At 37.4% G+C, this 18,536-nt stretch overlaps 2 protein-coding genes across 2 annotated transcripts; one reads left to right on the top strand and one right to left on the bottom strand.

Annotated features, from left to right (window-relative positions):
• Positions 1–771: 771 nt before the first annotated feature.
• Positions 772–6,161, top strand: clns1a (chloride channel, nucleotide-sensitive, 1A; the record flags this gene model as incomplete). Its single annotated transcript, XM_082183106.1, has 6 exons — positions 772–1,155; positions 1,515–1,651; positions 1,759–1,878; positions 1,961–2,074; positions 4,518–4,697; positions 6,094–6,161. The coding sequence occupies exons 1-6, from the start codon at positions 1,037–1,039 to the stop codon at positions 6,159–6,161; spliced, it is 738 nt and encodes a 245-aa protein (XP_082039232.1). The 5' UTR covers positions 772–1,036.
• A 6,078-nt stretch (positions 6,162–12,239) lies between these two features.
• Positions 12,240–16,188, bottom strand: aqp11 (aquaporin 11). The gene is made up of 3 exons (XM_082183093.1): positions 15,419–16,188; positions 14,980–15,096; positions 12,240–13,147 (listed from the first exon to the last, which is right to left on the bottom strand). Exons 1-3 carry the CDS (start codon positions 16,014–16,016, stop codon positions 13,035–13,037), a joined length of 828 nt encoding a protein of 275 aa, XP_082039219.1. The 5' UTR covers positions 16,017–16,188; the 3' UTR covers positions 12,240–13,034.
• Between the last annotated feature and the right edge of the window lie 2,348 nt (positions 16,189–18,536).

Below are 18,536 nucleotides of genomic sequence, written 5' to 3'. Positions count from 1 at the left end.
TGAGGTCATAACAACTGCATATAAGAATGATATAATAATGGAAATGTTTATTGGTCAACTGCCTATTTGCAAACAATAAATGAATCTATTTAAATTATGCAATGTACACAAAGGATTATGAACCAAAATATGCAGAGATTACTACTGTTTGTGTTTGCTGTGTTGTAACTTGTATCTCCTCCGATCCTGAGTAGGCGCTACGGTTTTGCTTTGTGGTATGTATGAAACGCACGCGCTCTTTTCTTGCGTCATAAAGTGGCGCGAATGTCGCTGATGAATGGAAATGAATAACTGGTAGAATGGCTTAATGTCTTACAATGGGCGGTACTTAGCGGCCCGGACGTCATTTGTGATTAGTCAGCTAAATTGTGTCTAAATAATTAATACATGTCAATGCATATTAACGTTTCGGTGTTATCTTCCAAGTGTAAACTTATTTACACCGCTGCTGACGTAGCAAACGAACAGCGTTATCATAAGATAGTTGTTACTTTTCTCCGCGTTTTGAGGAGTGGACCAATGAAAATCTGTTATGATTACATACTAATATATTTTGTTTAATCATTTCACAGAGATTGCGCTTGTGAATACTCGTCTGTTTATCTTTGTAATTAATATATTTTAAATACTTGTACTTATTACTGCACAAACATCTCCAATAAGACAAAAAAAAACGTATTTAGACGTCAATGCGAGTCAATGGAGAATCCGTCTTTGTGGGCCACTTAGCGCCCCCTGCAGGAGAGCAGTGTGTCCCACAGGAAACAGTTATTAGAGACAGTCGTCGCACAATGAGTGAGAACTACAGAAGTGACGCATGACAGCGGATCTTTGAACTATAAAACCTATTTGAAAGTTTCTCGCCACGCAAACCGGTCGCATTTTACTTGTACATTAATGAAGTTAAAAGAGAAAGCTTGGTAACGCTTGAATGAGAGTTACTGTTGTTTTTGCAGTGCTTTTTGACAGAGTATTGTCTCACTAGAGCATCAGTTTTAGTGCATTCAGCATCTTCACGGTGATTTAATTCATCAGAATGGTAGTGTTGAAGAGTTTACCTCCACCCAGCGAGGGCGTGCGGCTCCAGCAAGCCGAAACAACCGCGGTTCTGGACGGGAAAAGACTGGGATCTGGAACTCTGTTTGTGGCTGAGGCGTGAGTGTCTGTGCACGTTTTAACTAAAACATAAGTGTTGTGTACACGTGGTATGCGTGTTCTACATCAGGTGACACCTGTGGACACATTTAGTCATTTATTTATGCATAAACTCTAAGAATAAACATATCATGCCTAGCAAGGGTAGTAGACAACTTACGAAAAATACTGTTGTAGAACAATGGTAGAGTGATAGCATCAGTTGGTGTATCTTTCTATCTTTTATTTGTTTTATATTTATATGATTTAGTATTTGATTATGTTATGCATTACCATGTTCTTTAGGGCATTTACCATAGTACACTCATGATGTTTTGGGGACCTATGTTTACTAATGCAGCTGTTCTGTGTCCTTGCAGGCATCTGTCCTGGTTTGATGGTTCAGGGATGGGTTTCTGTCTTGAATACCCTTCCATCAGTCTGCATGCAATCTCGCGAGATCTTAGCTCCTTTCCAGAAGAGCACCTGTATGTGATGGTCAATGCAAAACTGGACGGTGAGGCATCACCTTCCAAATGCCACACAAAATAGAGATGTGCTGCTTTAGACATTTTGGCCAGCGGTTCTTTTCTTTTCTGAGTTCTGAAATTCTGTGTCTTCCAGATGAAGGTGATGCAGAGCAGCAGGATAAAGCTCCAGAGGATGATGAGGAGAGTGACAGCGACAGTGAAGACTCAGAAACCATCACAGAGATCCGCTTTGTGCCCAGTGATAAAGCCGCTTGTGAGTGTGTGGAACGAACACAGATGAGTTCAGTGTGAGCGTCTCTCCTGTAGAGAGTAACAGCGTGTGTTTGTGTGTGCAGTGGAGCCCATGTTCTCCGCCATGTGTGAATGTCAGGCCCTGCATCCGGACCCCGAGGATGCTGACACCGATGATGACGATTATGAGGGAGAGGAGTATGACGTAGAGGAGGCGGGTAAGTGTCATTTGGACCCATAATGCATCTAGTGCAGTGGTTCTCAACCTTTTTGACTCCAAGGTCCCCTGTTGTCCACGGCAATATTCAAAGGCCTTCCATATAGGCAAAGATATTTCTGCTATTAAAACTGCGGTCACACTTTAGATCAGGGTCCAATTCTCACTATTAACTATGACTTTTGCCTCAATAACCTTCTAATGACTGCTTATCAATAGTTAGTAAGGTAGTTGTTAAGTTTAGGAATTGGGTAGTATTATATAGAATTAAGGTATGTTGAATATACGTGCAGAATAATGCATTAATATGTGTTCATTAATATTAATGTACTTTTTAAGTACTAATAAACAGCCAGTAATCCTAGTAATATGCAACTAATTGATAGTGAGAATTGGACCCTAAACTAAAGTGATACCAAAGCTACTGTGACTTTTTTTTTTTTTTTTTTTTTTGCACAAATCAGGAGTTGCAATTTATTAAAGTAAGTGGAATAAACTACTTATAATTAAAATAACTAAATTCCTTAATTAGAAAGAATAATAAAATACCATATTTATAAATAAATAAAATTATAATAATTAAATAAAATATTTTTTAAATAATGATCTCTAATGGCAATTTCTCAGCTTGTTTCTACATGATAAAATATTTTAGAGCTTGAAATAAGTAGAAACATTTACAGTGGGGAGAACAAGTATTTGATACACTGCTGATTTTGCAGGTTTTCCTACTTACAAAGCATGTAGTGGTCTGTAATTTTTATCATAGTTTTATGATAAAACTTGAATTTTTATTCAACTGTGAGAGACAATCTAAAACAAAAATCCAGAAAATCACATTGTATGATTTTTAAATAATTAATTAGCATTTTATTGCATGACATAAGTATTTGATCACCTACCAACCATTAAGAATTCCAGCTCTCACAGACCTGTTAGTTTTTCTTTAAGAAGCCCTCCTGTTCTCCACTCATTTCCTGTATTAACTGCACCGGTTTGAACTCGGCTGCACAAGGCTGGGATGGGCTACAAGACAATAGGCAAGCAGCTTGGTGAGAAGGCAACAACTGTTGGCGCAATTATTAGAAAATGGAAGAAGTTCAAGATTACGGTCAATCTCCCTCGGTCTGGGGCACCATGCAAGATCTCACCTCGTGGGGCATCAATGATCATGAGGAAGGTGAGGGATCAGCCCAGAACTTCACGGCAGGACCTGGTCAATGAGCTGAAACCACAGTTTCAAAGAAAACCATTAGTAACACACTACGCCGACACGGATTAAAATCCTGCAGCGAACGCAAGGTCCCCCTGCTCAAGCCAGCGCATGTCCAGGCCCGTCTGAAGTTTGCCAATGACCATCTGGATGATCCAGAGAAGGAATGGGAGAAGGTCATGTGGTCTGATGAGACAAAAATAGAGCTTTTTGGTCTAAACTCCACTCGCCGTGTTTGGAGGAAGAAGGATGATTACAACCCCAAGAACACCATCCCAACCGTGAAGCATGGAGGTGGAAGCATCATTCTTTGGGGATGCTTTTCTGCAAAGGGGACAGGACGACTGCACCGTATTGAGGGGAGCCAACAACCTCCTTCCCTCAGTAAGAGCATTGAAGATGGGTCGTGGCTGGGTCTTCCAGCATGACAACGACCCGAAACACACAGCCAGGGCAACTAAGGAGTGGCTCCGTAAGAAGCATCTCAAGGTCCTGGAGTGGCCTAGCCAGTCCCCAGACCTGAACCCAATAGAAAATCTTTGGAGAAACCTGAAGGATCTGGAGAAGGTCTGTATGGAGGAGTGGGCCAAAATCCCTGCTGCAGTGTGTGCAAACCTGGTCAAGAACTACAGGAAACGTATGATCTCTGTAATTGCAAACAAAGGTTTCTGTACCAGATATTAAGTTCTGCTTTTCTGATGTATCAAATACTTGTCATCCAATAAAATGCAAATTAATTACTTAAAAATCATACAGTGTGATTTTCTGGATTTTTGTTTTAGATTCCGTCACTCACAGTTGAAGAGTACCTATGATAAAAATTACAGACTTCTACATGCTTTGTAAGTGGGAAAAACTGCAAAATCGGCAGTGTATCAAATACTTGTTCTCCCCACTATATATTCATATAGAATGTATATTCATTTTATTAAAGATTTTACCAATTACCATGACTTTTCAAGGTCTAGAAATATAGAAATATAAAAAAGTGTGTCCAGGGTTCCCAAGACAGTGAGAACCCTTGTTTTTTTGTTTTTTTTTCATTTGGATTTTTTATTTTTATTATTCATTTTAGAAATGTGATGTCAGCTTACACCTGAATTTTTGGCTGATTTAGCTTCTTTTAAATAATTTTGAAGTTCTCCATTGAAGTTTGGTGTCTCTTCTGAAGCTTTCACACACATTGTTTCAATGCTTTTGTATTGTTCCTCTTGCACGCTTTTCTCTTTAGAGCAAGAGCAGGGTCATGGAGACGTTCCCACGTTTTACACCTATGAGGAGGGCTTGTCTCACCTGACGTCAGAGGGTCAGGCCACACTGGACAGACTGGAGGGGATGCTGGCCCAGTCAGTCGCACAGCAGTACCACATGGCCGGAGTCAGAACCGACGAGCCGTCAACAGCATTTGAAGGTCTGTGTGTGTTGAAACTCATTATGCATATGATTTATTTCAGTAGTGATGGTTTATCTGTCCAAGAGAGGGCAGTTTGTTGTATTAGCTCACAAAAATGTAGCAAATGTAACTGTAGTTTACAATAGACTTTATTGAAGGTTAGACAGCATATTGAATTTATCGCGGATGAAAATGAAGTTGTTAGGAAGGAACAGACTTATTCTTTACAATAGCATGCCCATCATAAAGCCGTAGATCACATGATTTTTACATCTCACAACTTTTAAAACTGTTTAATGGAGTTTCATCAGCTGAACAATCGGTATGCTATTGTACATAGCATATGGTACAATCCATTGAACACACTGTGATTCTATCCTTCACAGCATTAAATATAGCGCTACCCTGACTAAGGTCTATGTTATTATAATATTCAAATATATATTATTAAAATAAAGGTAACACTTTACAAAAGGTCTCAATACAGTTGACTTAATGTTGACTAATGTTAACAGATACAACATTTGATTTTTAAAAATGTTTTAGTAAATGTTGAAGTTAATATTAATGAGGATTTTTAAAAACTGTAGAAGTATTGTTCATTGTTAGTTCATGTTAAAGGGATAGTTCGGCCAAAAATGATATTAAACCCATGATTTGCTCACCCTCAAGCCGTTCGAGATGCATATGTCAATCATTTTTCAGACGAACACATTTTCAGTTATTTTAGAAGTGGTTATAATGTCAATTTATGGGGTCCACCTCCTTCAAGTCCCAAAAATGTGCATGCATCCTTCACAAAAGTAATCCATCCGGCTCCAGGGGGATAAACGAAGGCCTTCTGAGGGTAATCCGTGCGGTTTTGTCGTGATATATATATGAAAACATTGCATGTAAAACTGTGGTAACTTGGTCTTCGAAAACACAAATAAAAGAATGTAAGTAAGTTTAAGAGAGCTTCTCACACTGTTTGATGGACATCCCAGGTTAATTTACTCGATTGTAAATGTTATTTATGGAAAAAAAATCATTATGCACATGAACAGCCACAAAATGGCAGAAACAGAGAAAAGTCATGCAACTTTATACCTCACATGATGCTAAAAGAGTCACATTTAGTATGTTTTACATGTATGAATGTTTTATTCAGTGACTCTTGTGTTGGTGTGTGTGTACATATGATTTTATTTCAGTCAGTCGAGGAAGAGTGTGAATTCAAGCATTCTTGGATCCAGATGTTACTGTTTAGCTGATGGGGGTGTGTCTGTAATGAGCAGGATTTCCTGAAAGCTAATGGACCTGTAATGTGTAAAGCCCAGCGGAGCAGTGCAGGGCAGGATGCTCGTAATTTAATACGGTGCTTAAACTTTTTTTGTTCTTTTTTTTTCTTTTCTTTTTTTTCTTCTGCGTTCAGATGGAATGGAAGTCGACTCGAGCTCAATCGCTGGACAGTTTGATGACGCCGATGTGGATCACTGGTAAATATATACCAAATCCATGGAATTGTCCAATTCCATTTCCAGTCCTGGCTAGTGTTATTTTAGTATTGTTTATGTACTCATATTTATTAATATATTGGATTATCTTTTTTTTTTTTATTAAGTTTTAGTAACTTTGTGCTTTTGCCACAAATTTTTTAAGTTTAAGTTACAATTACAGAAAAAGATTTTTAATAGTTTTAGTTTTAGCTAACAAAACAACACAGGACCTGGCCAGAAAATTATAATTGTTCACAGTCAGAATTAGACATTCCTTGAATTGTGTGATGCAAAAGATAATTAATCAGAAAATGTAATTCTATCATTATTTAAACTTTTATGTTATTCCAAACCCGTATGATACTTATCAGAATTCTTATCTTATAATGCTATTGGGTTGATCTGTGTTGAAACTCATGCATGACTTTTCAATCTGTTGACAGATGGACTGTCTCTCTACTGCCGCTTAAAGCACTTCAGTGGGGCATGCTGGGATACTGTCCGAGCCCACCTCTCAAAGCTCTTATAGCATTTCTGTCTCTCCTCGCTTGAATTTAATGGGCTGTTTTACACCACGGCTGTAAATTTACCCTCAGCCACAGCTTTGTGTAGATCCCACTAATGTATTTTGTAGGTTTCCCTGAAGACCATGTTGATGTGTTTGTTAGAGATTTCAATAAATAGTTGTTTTTGTACCAAAGTCTAATATTTTCCCATATTTGGTGTTTTGTTTCTCTTTGAAATATCTTATATCAGGCATTCTTTTTATAATTTGTTGTAATGTTAAAGTGTGCTAAAAATACTCAATTAGCTCATTTTGGGCTGTTCTCAGTTTGTACTAGTCAGATGTCTGAGACATTCCTGTCTAATCTTTTCCTATGTGTTTCCTCACAGGAGATAAAATCATTTTTGGTGAATCAGTCCATCTTTTTGCCATTGAGATGACTGCCCATAAAGGCACAAAAAGTGATTAGTTGTTGAAATGATAAACATTTAAAAATAGCGAATAGTTGATTAAAAAAAAAAAAAAAAGCACAGCAAATGAAGACCAAATGTATAACCTTTACAGACTGTGATTATGAGTTAAATAATAATGTTTACATGAATAGTGTGTGAAGTGCTTAATGTCTAAACAAAACAAAAAATTCACAACATTTGTAAATGTGTAAAAGTGCAAAATATATGAATCAAAGTTTGATAAGATTTGTTAGCTTTTTATTTACATTAAATGTTAATCATGTATTTAATGATTAACAAGCATGTTATCTCATAGCTATTTGAATATACGTTAACTAATGATCCGTTAAGTATTATGTAATGCTTGTTAATTATTTATTTATTTGTATTTTATTAATAACAGTTTTCATACAAACACAAAACAGATCAAAGTCTCACAAAATGTATATAAATAGTATGTTATACATAAAATAAACAAAGGAGAAAAAAAGACCCCCACACCTCAACCCGCACCAGATACAGTGAAAAATATACACCATAAAGCCATACTTAATCGAACTTAAAGTGAGAGTGAAGTTATCCATATTACATTATGTGCCGAAACATATTTCAACTCTTAAAAAGATACCTAAGGAAGGGGCCCCAGATTTTATCAATTTTTTTAGAAGCATCAACTTAAGAAAAACGAATCCTTTCGAGCTTGAGGGAAGCAACCATTTCAGCCAGAGATTTATGAAAGCTGGGTGTTAGAGTGGACTTCCACTCCAAATGTGTCAATGCTAAATATAGGGTCAGAACATCCAAAAGCTAACTCAAAATCTGGACTGATATCTTCTCCAAAAACATTTGAGTACCACAGAAAAATATTCTTCCAAAACTCAGAAATCTCAGGGCAAAACCAAAAAGTATATGAGCATGCGTCCCATCAGAGTCTTGCATCCATCGCATAATGGGGAAACTGAAGGGTACATTTTATTGAGTTTAGATTTGGTATAGTGTAACCTATGCAACACTTTAAATTGAATAAGTTGTAATCTTGCATTAATAGAACAGGTATGAATTCGCTTCAGTCCTTCTTCCCAAATCTCGTTTGAGATATTAATTCCAGTATCATTCTCCCATGCTACTTTGAGGTGATCTAAAGACACTGAAAAATTAGATATCTGTTTGGCCATAGGGGGTTGACTCAAAAGATAATGATCCTGAGGCAGCTGCTGAAACTCAGTAAAAGAATGTTTCATGTAGTGGCGCATCTGTAAATATAGGAAAAATTGTGATTGGGAAATGTCAAAGGTTTTATACAAGTGCTCGAAAGTGGCACATTTTCCATCTATATAGACGTCCTTAACCATGGTCAGTCCTTTGCCTCTCCACAGTGAAAACCTTATCTGACTGGCCAGGCAAAAAATGATTATTATCACAAATGGGCTGGAGCACTGATGGTCGTTTAATATTCAAAACAGTCTTCAATTGATTGAAAATTAGAAATGGATTTGAGCACAACTACATTTTTTTTACATTGTGACTTATTTAAAAATACTGGGTTCGAGAAAAGAATAGCAGCAAGGGAGTTACCAACAACTGACCGAGCCTCCATGTACAGCACTTGGGTTGGGTGTCCATCAAGTTATTATCGGCAGCTTGATCACTAATCCACCAGAACACCAGCCCTGGCATTAGCAGCACAATAATAATAATGACGGAAAACAGTAAGCGCTAGATCACCCAGCTGTTTCAGCTTCTGCAAACGGGCCTTAGAAATTCTATGTGCTTTATAACCCCAAATAAATGGCAAAATGACTGATTCTAATTGTTTAAAAAAAGATTGTGGCAAATATAGGCAGGTTCTGAAAAAGATAAACAAAGCGAGTCAGAGCGACCACATTGACCCGACCAATTAAAGATAACGGAAGCACCCTCCATTTAGCAATAGATATTTTTAACTTATTTATGGCTTCCTTGAAATTTATACTGAAAATTTGTTTAATTTTTTAAAAGAATGACTAACCCTAAATAAGTGAAGTGATCCTGTAATTTTAAAAGGATAGACCTCAGAAACTGAGCATCCAACCCTTCACCCAAGGGCATGAATACACTCTTCTCCCAATTAACAGAATAACCAGAAAAAGAGCCAAAAACCTCAAGTGATTCCGTTAATGATTTATTAATAAAGCTTTTAATCATTGTGAACTATCTGTTAAAATCATTAGATTGTTTAAAAAGTGCATGATCATATGAATTGCAAGTTTAATGACATTTCAATGTACATTAAATCTGTTAATCAGTAATGTTTAATAAGTTCATCAGTAAACATTAACAAGCACATTATCTCATATTTATATCTATGTGTATATATTAACTAATGATCTGTTAAGCATGATATAATGTTTGTTAATGATTAATGAAAGTTAATAAAAAGTGTTACCAAAAAAGCACCTTGCTAGTGTACTAGACTAACTGGGATATGTCACATGACTTACAAAATGTTGCCCTTTTGTTGGTTTGATTGCTTCTATTGTTCTCCTCATTTGTAAGTCACTTGGGATAAAGCGTCTGCTAAATGATTAAATGTAAATGCTTATGCTCAGATAATGATTTCTCTTTTCTTTGCTTGTGCTGATTTCCTTTCACTGTATTTGTGCCAGTTTTGTGTGGTACACAGAATAAGCCATGGCTAAAACTTGAACAAGTGCAACATTTTTGATACAAAGTACCCAGAGTTGTTCTGTCAAACCTTCAGAGGTCTCAGAATCCCCAACACTGGTTTTCAACATTTTCTTTGCAACTGATCTGACTGACCTGCACTTCTTTGAAACCTCACCAGTTCCTTTACACCTTTATCGGTCTTTCTTTTCCACGGTCTAGACATTCTGTAAAATTATTAAAAAGAAAATGTTCTTGTATGTAAGGGGATGGTTGTAGCACTTTTTAAAGATGTGTTACAACCTTATCCCACCCCTGTCAGCCAGTGTTTGGCTAGGCATATTAGCATATTGGTTTGAAATTAGCAAGTTAAAAATGCATCACATTTTGACTGAGAAACAATTTTATCTAATATAAGTTAAATGAACAAAATACAAAAAAAAAAAAAAAATAGCTGTAGTACAAAAAAAAATTACATTCTTACTTAAAAATCTGTTGTTGTTTTTCTGGCATAACTATTTTACAACCATTCATGGGATTTGGGAGGAAGTGGGTAAACATTGAAATAATCATAGGGGTCCTAGCTTATCCCTGATTGGTGGAATTGGTGGTTACAACTTGTTACAACCATACCTGGTCTCCTATCTTAAAATCATATCTATCTGTTGTTCTCTAAATGAACTCCGGATTTATTCTAATTACGAATTATGCTTTACACACACCAACTGAACCGTCCTACTACTCATTTAACAATCAATAATTCTGAAAGAAGCAAACAGTGCAAAAAAAAAAAAACTCAAAAACTTCTATGCTTTTTTGTCGCCTTTTTCCAACTTTGTTGCCATTGGCTTGGCTTGCTTAGTTGGGGACATTAAATGTAACAATTAATTAAATATTCAACAATAATATTGATCTGTCTGCATTGACCCTATTATACAAGAACTGAACTGAGCTGGACGATGACATCACGGTTTACTCCAGAGCGGCTATATACAGTATATATATATATATATAAATGAACCAAATTAATAACTTTTTTAAACAAAAATGAAACATCACTGAACTTAATTAAGCTGAACTATTTTCTTCTGGAAACAAACTTGTTTGCATTATTTTCCTGTTATCTCTGTGAAGCTGCTTTGAAACAATCTGTATTATAAAAAGCGCTATATAAATAAATGTGACTTGACTTTCACTATTCCTTCTCTTGCTGTTCTTGTACTATTCTAAACAATGTCTGAAACTTTGTATTACCTGCAGTTCTTGCGTTTATGACCTCTTTATGATGAATCGCTTGTTGTATTCCTCATTTGTAAGTGGCTTTGTATAAAAGTGTTGGCTAAATGAATCAATGTATATGTCTGTAATTAAAGCACCTCTAATAATGCACCACTACTAAACAAATATGCTGTATACCTGCTTAATACACTTCCCGAATCTAACTATAAATAGACTTCATTAGTGTATTTCACAAAGAATGATTTGCATGTATAACGTGTATGTTCAGTTCTGGTTTGGTTTTGCTTTCCCACTGTTTGCTCTGTTTGCCTGTGTTCATAATTAGTTCATGGTTACTCATTCACTCTCTTGTTGCTGGTTAATCATTGATTATTATAGATCCCTTTGTTTGTTCTTTCCATGTATTTATAGCCCTGTGTTTCAGTCCATTGTTGTCAGTTCTCGTTAACGTTTATGTTAAGTCTGATTAAGTATTATTTCTCCAATAAAAATAATAATAATATGTTTCATTTACTGTATATAGCGCCTCTCCCAAGCTCAAGGACACTTCACAATAACAGTAAGGAACAAACAGTCAGTTCAAACATAATAAATGGAAAGTTATTTACCCAATGCAAGACATGAGCGAATGCAGTTGCATATTGCATTCCAGTCGAATACAAGCAAATATGAATTATATGATCAATAAGTTATGACATGTGGGTAACTCATTAAAATAAGTTAAGCAATTCTGAACTTTTTTTTTTTTAAGTTATACAAGCTTCAACTCATTTTAAATCCGTTTGATGTAATTTAGGTTAGAATGACTTAAACATCCAAGTTGTATTGAACTTAAAAATCTAAGGCAGCAACTCATTTTTACGTATTCCTGTGTTTTGAGTAATTTTGAATTATGAAATAAAGACTATTTGAGTATTCTCCTTCGTCGTGCGATTTGACCAGCCTGTGAAAGTATGTTTCCAGTACTCAGATTAAAGCTGGAATTTGACAGCACATTACAGTCCATTATGTCAACAATTTTTCACGAGTGAACGTCTTATGCAACCAACATCTCACAATATTTCACTTTATTTGCTTGTCTTTTATTGCTTTGGCAGCTTAGTAAAACAAAATGCCATATCACTTTGCTCAACACATCTGAGTTCAAAGGTCAAAGGTCTGCCTGTTTGACCTCTCGGGTTAAATAACCACAGATCCATGTGTTTTTATGTAAAGTTTAATAATAAAAAAACAGACTAATAAATAGGTTTTAGTACTTCTTCATTTAATTTCTTGTAACACAGAATTTGTGTTATGCCATATTTTACATTTTGCATTGTAGACGTGGCATTATATCTGGTCTGGTTCACCCTGGTTATTTTACCCAGGATAATCCAAAGGCACTGCAAAACTGTGCTTAATAATAATACTACTAATAATAATAATAAACATTTATTTGTTTAGCACTTTTCATACATAGAATGCAACTCAAAGTGCTTCACATGCATAAAATCAAACAAAACAATCACACAATGTAAATGTAAAAATATTCGAAAACAACTATAAAGGTTCAGCATGTAAACAAAGTAAATTGGCAATATAGATTTTATTTATTTTATTCTTAAGATTACTCATACTGTAACCTTTACCTATTACTAGGTAAGAATCATCGCTAGTAGAACAAAACACAAAATAGTATCCCAACAGCACAGTTAGAATACTTCCCATGTGTCTTATTCCAGGAATGTCCCATTTGTTAAGATAACAGTTTGTAATGGTCACAATTGCTTCTCGTCACACTATGTGCTGTAAACCTGCAGACATGTGTCATTACATAATCACTGTGTTTCATGAATTTGCATGTTGTCATTAAAAAAAAAAAAGACATTTAAGACATTTTCAAAGCAATGTCAGTAAAACCCTTCTAAAAATGAACATTATGGTCCCTCCAGTTTCATTATTACTTTAAGAGGAGCTGGGAAATTACAGTGTCCTGTATATACACCGTATATAACTACATATGGATGAGTAATTACTATTTATATTTTATAAAACCGTCTTAATTCATCTTTTTCTTCTTGAGTCCATTAGAGTTCGGGTGCTTTTGAATTGTGCTTTTTCCTGAAATGGCTGGGATCACTTTGTCAAAAAGAAGCAGAGAGCCTGTCATACCTGTAATGACACAAAAAGAGTGGAAAACCAGCATGAACCTCTGAATATACTGGTGAAACAGAGAACTGTACATTTCTTGCTGCTATTAACAAATGTACTATATGAGTGAACATCCATGGGCTGTATGAGATCTGTGTGTTGTAGGTTTGGTTTGTGAGTATATAAACATTTAGAAAGTATTCTCAAACCTTCTGCTGCAGTTTTAGTTTTTCATGAGCATCATGCAAATGTGTTTTTATTCTGCCACTAAAAACATTTTGGTAACATTTTACAATAAGGTTCATTAGTTAACATTAGTTAATGTATTAACTAACATGAACTAACAATGAGCATTTGTTAGCATAACATTTGTTACAGTATTTTTTCATCTTTGTTAATGTTAGCTAATAAAAATACAGTTGTTTATTGTTTGTTCAAGTTAGCTTAGAGTGTATTAACTAATGTTAACAAATACAACCTTTGATTTTAATAATGTATTGGTAAATGTTGAAATTAATATTAACTAAGATTAATAAATGCTGAAGTATTGTTCATTCTTAGTTCATGTTAACTAAGGTAGTTAACTAATTAACCTTATTGTAAAGTGTAACACATTTTATTGTTTTGTCTTATTATGTGTTACTTGTGAAGTGTTTGACAGGATACACTTTTTTTCTACAAAATAAAAGCATCAGTTGATCACACAACAGTCTCAAAAGGATTTTTTGTTAATGGATCTGGCATTGATTTTAAAGGGATACTCCACTTTTTTTGGAAATAGGCTCATTTTACAACTCCCTCAGAGTTAAACAGTTGAGTTTTACCGTTTTCGAATCCATTCAGCCGATCTCCGGGTCTGGCGGTACCACTTTTAGCATAGCTTAGCATAGATCATTGAATCGGACAGGACCATTAGCATCTCTCTCAAAAAAATGACCATAGAGTTTCGATATTTTTCCTATTTATAACTTGACTCTTCTGTAGTTACATCGTGTACTAAGACCGACGGAAAATGAAAAGTTGTGATTTTCTAGGCTGATATGGCTAGGAACTATACTCTCATTCCTGCGTAATAATCAAGAAACTTTGCTGCCGTACCATGAGTGCAGCAGGCATAATGATATGACGCAGCGCCTGAAAATAGTCCCCAGGTAACTTCCAACGTGACCGGGACTAAGTTTGTCTAACCAATCCGATTGTTAAGTCTGACGTCACGCGTGACGTTTAGCCTTTTCCGGGTCCTAGCGCTCCTCTCGTCCAGAAATAACAATGGTGGAACCTGTACATTTATTTACGATCACGTCCTTCTTAGTGAGGCACCCTTGGCGGTCAAAAAGGGTTTAAATTCCTTTAACACCAACAGAGTGGTTAGTGTAGCTCATCACTCAGGTGACATAATTAAGGGTAGAGTCCAGGCATCAATGAAAAAGAAGATTTACGAGGTTGAAGTGAGTTAGCTCGGGACACGGGACACAGCACTGCGGCATTGTAAAAACACTCAATAATAACCAAAACACTAGCGAAAGCGGTAGGTAGGTAGAGAGGACCTGGACTTTGGACCCGGAAAGAGTATTATCGGAGAGTGGTTACGTCACGACTTAACCGAATTAGACCTATTTTCAGGCGCTGCGTCATATTATTACTATTATTTTTTGAGAGAGATGCTAATGGTCCTGCCCGATTCAATGATCTATGCTAAGCTATGCTAAAAGTGGTACCGGAGATCGGCTGAATGGATTCGAAAATGGTAAAACTCAACTGTTTAACTCTGGGGGAGTTGTAAAATGAGCCTATTTCCAAAAAAAGTGGAGTATCCCTTTAAAGGTCAAAGTGCATGTTGTAATCATGCTCACCTAGTATTGGCCCCATCCAGTACACAAAACCGTACTCTGCGAAAGTGTTTCCAGGACAGGGGAACTGTATAGAGAATGCCAGTGCTGGGTTGAACACAGCTCCAGTGAGATGTCCACCTTTACAAAACACAGTAGCTTCCTGAACACAGTTGCACTGCAGTTAACAGCATATGAATGATACTGAAATATCAATAGACAAGATCTGCATGAGAAAGAACGAACGGACGGACGGACGGACGGACGGACGGACGGACAGACAGACAGACAGACAGACAGACAGACAGACAGACAGACAGACAGACAGACAGACAAGATAGATAGATGACTTTGATTTGACAATAAAAACACTTGCACTGGTCATACAGTACTGTGGTGGTCCTGAAAAAGTATTATATTTGAACCATGGTACGACCATGGAATTTTAGATTCGTGCACACACCCGCATAGACTAAAGTGGTGATGACAGCCGCTATTGAATGAACCCGATATTTCTCCTCCACTTTATCCAGGTTCGACACCGCAGAGTGCATGACAAACGCGCAGCTCAGCTCCACCGCGGCGGCCTGCAGCAGAGGGACATTAATGGGGCTGTTCGTGCATTTAAAGTCCATCAGTGTATGCTGTTCATGCAGGTCAGAGAGCGCCAGTGACCACAGGCGAGGCATCACTAGCCGTGCCACCACAGCCGCGATCAGCTGGCATGAGATCTGTGCCAATGCGCGTCTGCGGGTGAGAGTCCCGCGGTAGAGCTGCTCCAGAGAGCCGGTGGGGTTACAGATCGCACCGTGGAAAGAAAGCACGTGGATCACCGAGATGAGGTACGTGAGGGTCAGTCCGATATGCGGCTCCAGTCTGCCCACCTCCGCGAGCAGCTTTAACTCGTGCGTGCACGCGCACAACTGAAAAGTGGAAATAAACTCCAGCACATAGGTGATCCAGTTACGATTTGGGAATAGATATGAAGCTGTCCTTCTCGCCACCTCGCTAAAAACTACAATTCCCACCAGTAAGGACAGAGAGACGGTAAGATAGGCCATCTCTGCCAGCTCTTTACGGCCTCGCTACGAATAATCGTTCAAAACTCTAATCCTGTCATGAAACTTTGGTGTAGAGCGGTTCCGCCTTTGCGCCATTTATCCCGCCTACTACAATTCAATCTGTGCAGCTACTATGGCAAAAGACTTGACTCATGAATATTAAATAGTTGCTTCTGGGAGTGCTCAAGCACGTAACCTTATTCATATTAATGATCCAACCTTTATCGTAACAGCGATTCGGATTTCGTCAGCTGACTAGCGCCCACGTCTGGCCTTCAGCCAATCGGGTAGGAGAACGTTTTGTTACGTAAAAATATGCATGACTCAATCCTCTACCGTAGTAGGATTTGTAAAGAACTTCGTCCGGTGTTGCCAGAGGTTACCAGAATAAACATTTATCTGCAAAATAAATAAATCTGACCAGAAATGAACAAATATAGACTCCCCAAATCACTGTATGCCCTTTTAATCTAACAGAATATTATACTGTTGAGACGGGCAGTTTTAACTTAAGCTTCTTTATAATAATATAATAGGCTAAATAATATAGGCAAGGTTGAGGTTAAGAGTGAGGAGGTGCTCTGAGTGGAGTAACCAGCGTATGATCATTGGATCAATAGCGTGTGTAAATAAGGTCCAACTGATTTGTGAGTAGCCGCTATATAATACAATAGGGTAACGTTATAATATAATATTTGTAATAATAATCAGTGCTTGAAGTGGGGAAAAGGTTTCCCCCCCTCCCGGGGATGGTTTGTTGGAGGGACGTAGTTTTGGTTTGAACATTGAAATGTGAACCGTTTAAAAGGGTCCCACCCATGCTCCCTCGTGAGATTGATTTGTTTTTGCAAAAGGGCCTTTTGTGGTATCATCTACTCATGCAAAGTTGGCCAAAGTGCCATGGGAAGTCAAACTATCTTTTTCTTATACTGAAAATGTTAATTTCCTGCATCTCTTGGAATATCTGAATGCCAGGTTCGGAGGTTCCTATATCTCTCATTATTATCAGAACACATTTTACATGGGGAAAACCAGTTGTTTTGGTCTAGCATCTAGGCTAGTTCTTGTAGGCTATTGTTTAACTATTGCATTTGTTACAATAAGGATGTAATTACAGCCCAATTCGACATCGAAAAATGCTACCTATCAGATTGTGCTACCAGCATCATATTCATGTAGTATGAGTCTTTATTAACGTCCATATCTACCCCTACCCCTTTATCCCTCTCTCTGACAGCGAGTTGACTCACAAACCTACCTCCCCTCACTCACTTGTTTAATTTGCTCAGGATGAATATTGTTGCTGTTCCAGGGCTTGAATTTTAGCGTGGGATTGCGCTTATTGCGCATAAATTTACGCATTCACGCAGATTATGAGCTCACAACCAAAGTGCACATAAAGCTCCCTCTTAATTGAGTTTGTTTTTTCGCTGCCTATTGTGCCTAAACAGTCAAATACACATAAATTGCCTTTGGAATTAGAGGCCCGTTTCAAAGAAACAGTTGGAGGCCCCACATGGAGACACTCAATGGCTCTGTGGATTTGTTTCTCTCTATGGCTCTGGCTCTGTGGATTTGTTTGGAACTATTTTTGTTGGTAAAATAGTGCAAAAACAGACAATGTTCTAAGACTAAAATAAAAGTCACCTAACATTAATTTCTTGTTTATTGAACTGTTGAATGAAATCAATAAGCTATCACATTTGCAATTGTGCTATTATTCGGGAAAACAGCACTATATGGCCTGTTCTAAATTAGCTCATACAAGGACATTTTTAACCCATGTCTTGAATTTTGGGGGCATTTTTATTCATTTTAGTGGCATTTTTGCCCCTTGCCCCCATTAATTTTTGTGCTTGCGGGGAGCAGGGCTCTTTTTTGAGAGCAAGGGGAGGCCCCTTCTGTTGTGAGGCCCGTTTCAGGTGAAACGGTTGAAACATAAGGTGTGTTCGACATCGGCTGCGGCTGGATGTAACCGATCGGCGAGAGTAGCCGCATGCAGGCGGGGAGGAGCTGCAAACGGAGACGTGAAGTCGGACACTTTCTGACCGCTCACGTGGTGATTGCATACTTTACCACAGCTGAAGTGAAATAAATGCAATATTTGCCAAATAATACACAGATGTTTCAGAGACATTTTCATTCAATACTTTATGTATTGAATAAAGTTCAACATAAGCTACTATCAATGAAGTGGAGTCTACGTTTTTTTAATCAGTTTTAATTTGATAAACATGACACAATATAACATCGCAACTACATGAAAAGAGTGTTTACTGTTATAAAAAACTGATTTGTGAACTTTAGAGGAACTAAAGGTGTTTGAATAAACACGAAACATATGTGACCGTTGTCATGCGGTGAATCCGGCCAATCGTGGAACAGCTGTGTCGTCATCAGAGCTCATGCAGCCGCTCTTGAGAAGCTGCGCTGGCTGAGTTCTCCGGCTACTCTCGAATCGCTCTCGCGGTACTTTGATGGCATACGTCACAGTCACGTGGCGTCGGCGCTGTATCAAGT

Source organism: Leuciscus leuciscus, assembly GCF_965113295.1.
Source record: "Leuciscus leuciscus genome assembly, chromosome: 10".
In the NCBI taxonomy this organism is placed as follows: Eukaryota; Metazoa; Chordata; class Actinopteri; order Cypriniformes; family Leuciscidae; genus Leuciscus; species Leuciscus leuciscus.
The sequence above is the reverse complement of the archived record's forward strand: the minus strand, read 5'-3'. Positions and strand labels throughout refer to the sequence as shown.

What these genes read in the sequence shown, in the direction of transcription:
- aqp11 (XM_082183093.1), bottom strand. Translation starts at nt 16,016, where the DNA reads ATGGCCTATCTTACCGTCTCTCTGTCCTTACTGGTGGGAATTGTAGTT. An exon ending in CACCACTTTAGTCTATGCGG is followed by an intron (nt 15,097 to 15,418) that starts GTGTGTGCACGA and finishes TGTTTTGTAAAG; the next exon opens with GTGGACATCTCACTGGAGCT. An exon ending in CTGGATGGGGCCAATACTAG is followed by an intron (nt 13,148 to 14,979) that starts GTGAGCATGATT and finishes GTGTCATTACAG; the next exon opens with GTATGACAGGCTCTCTGCTT.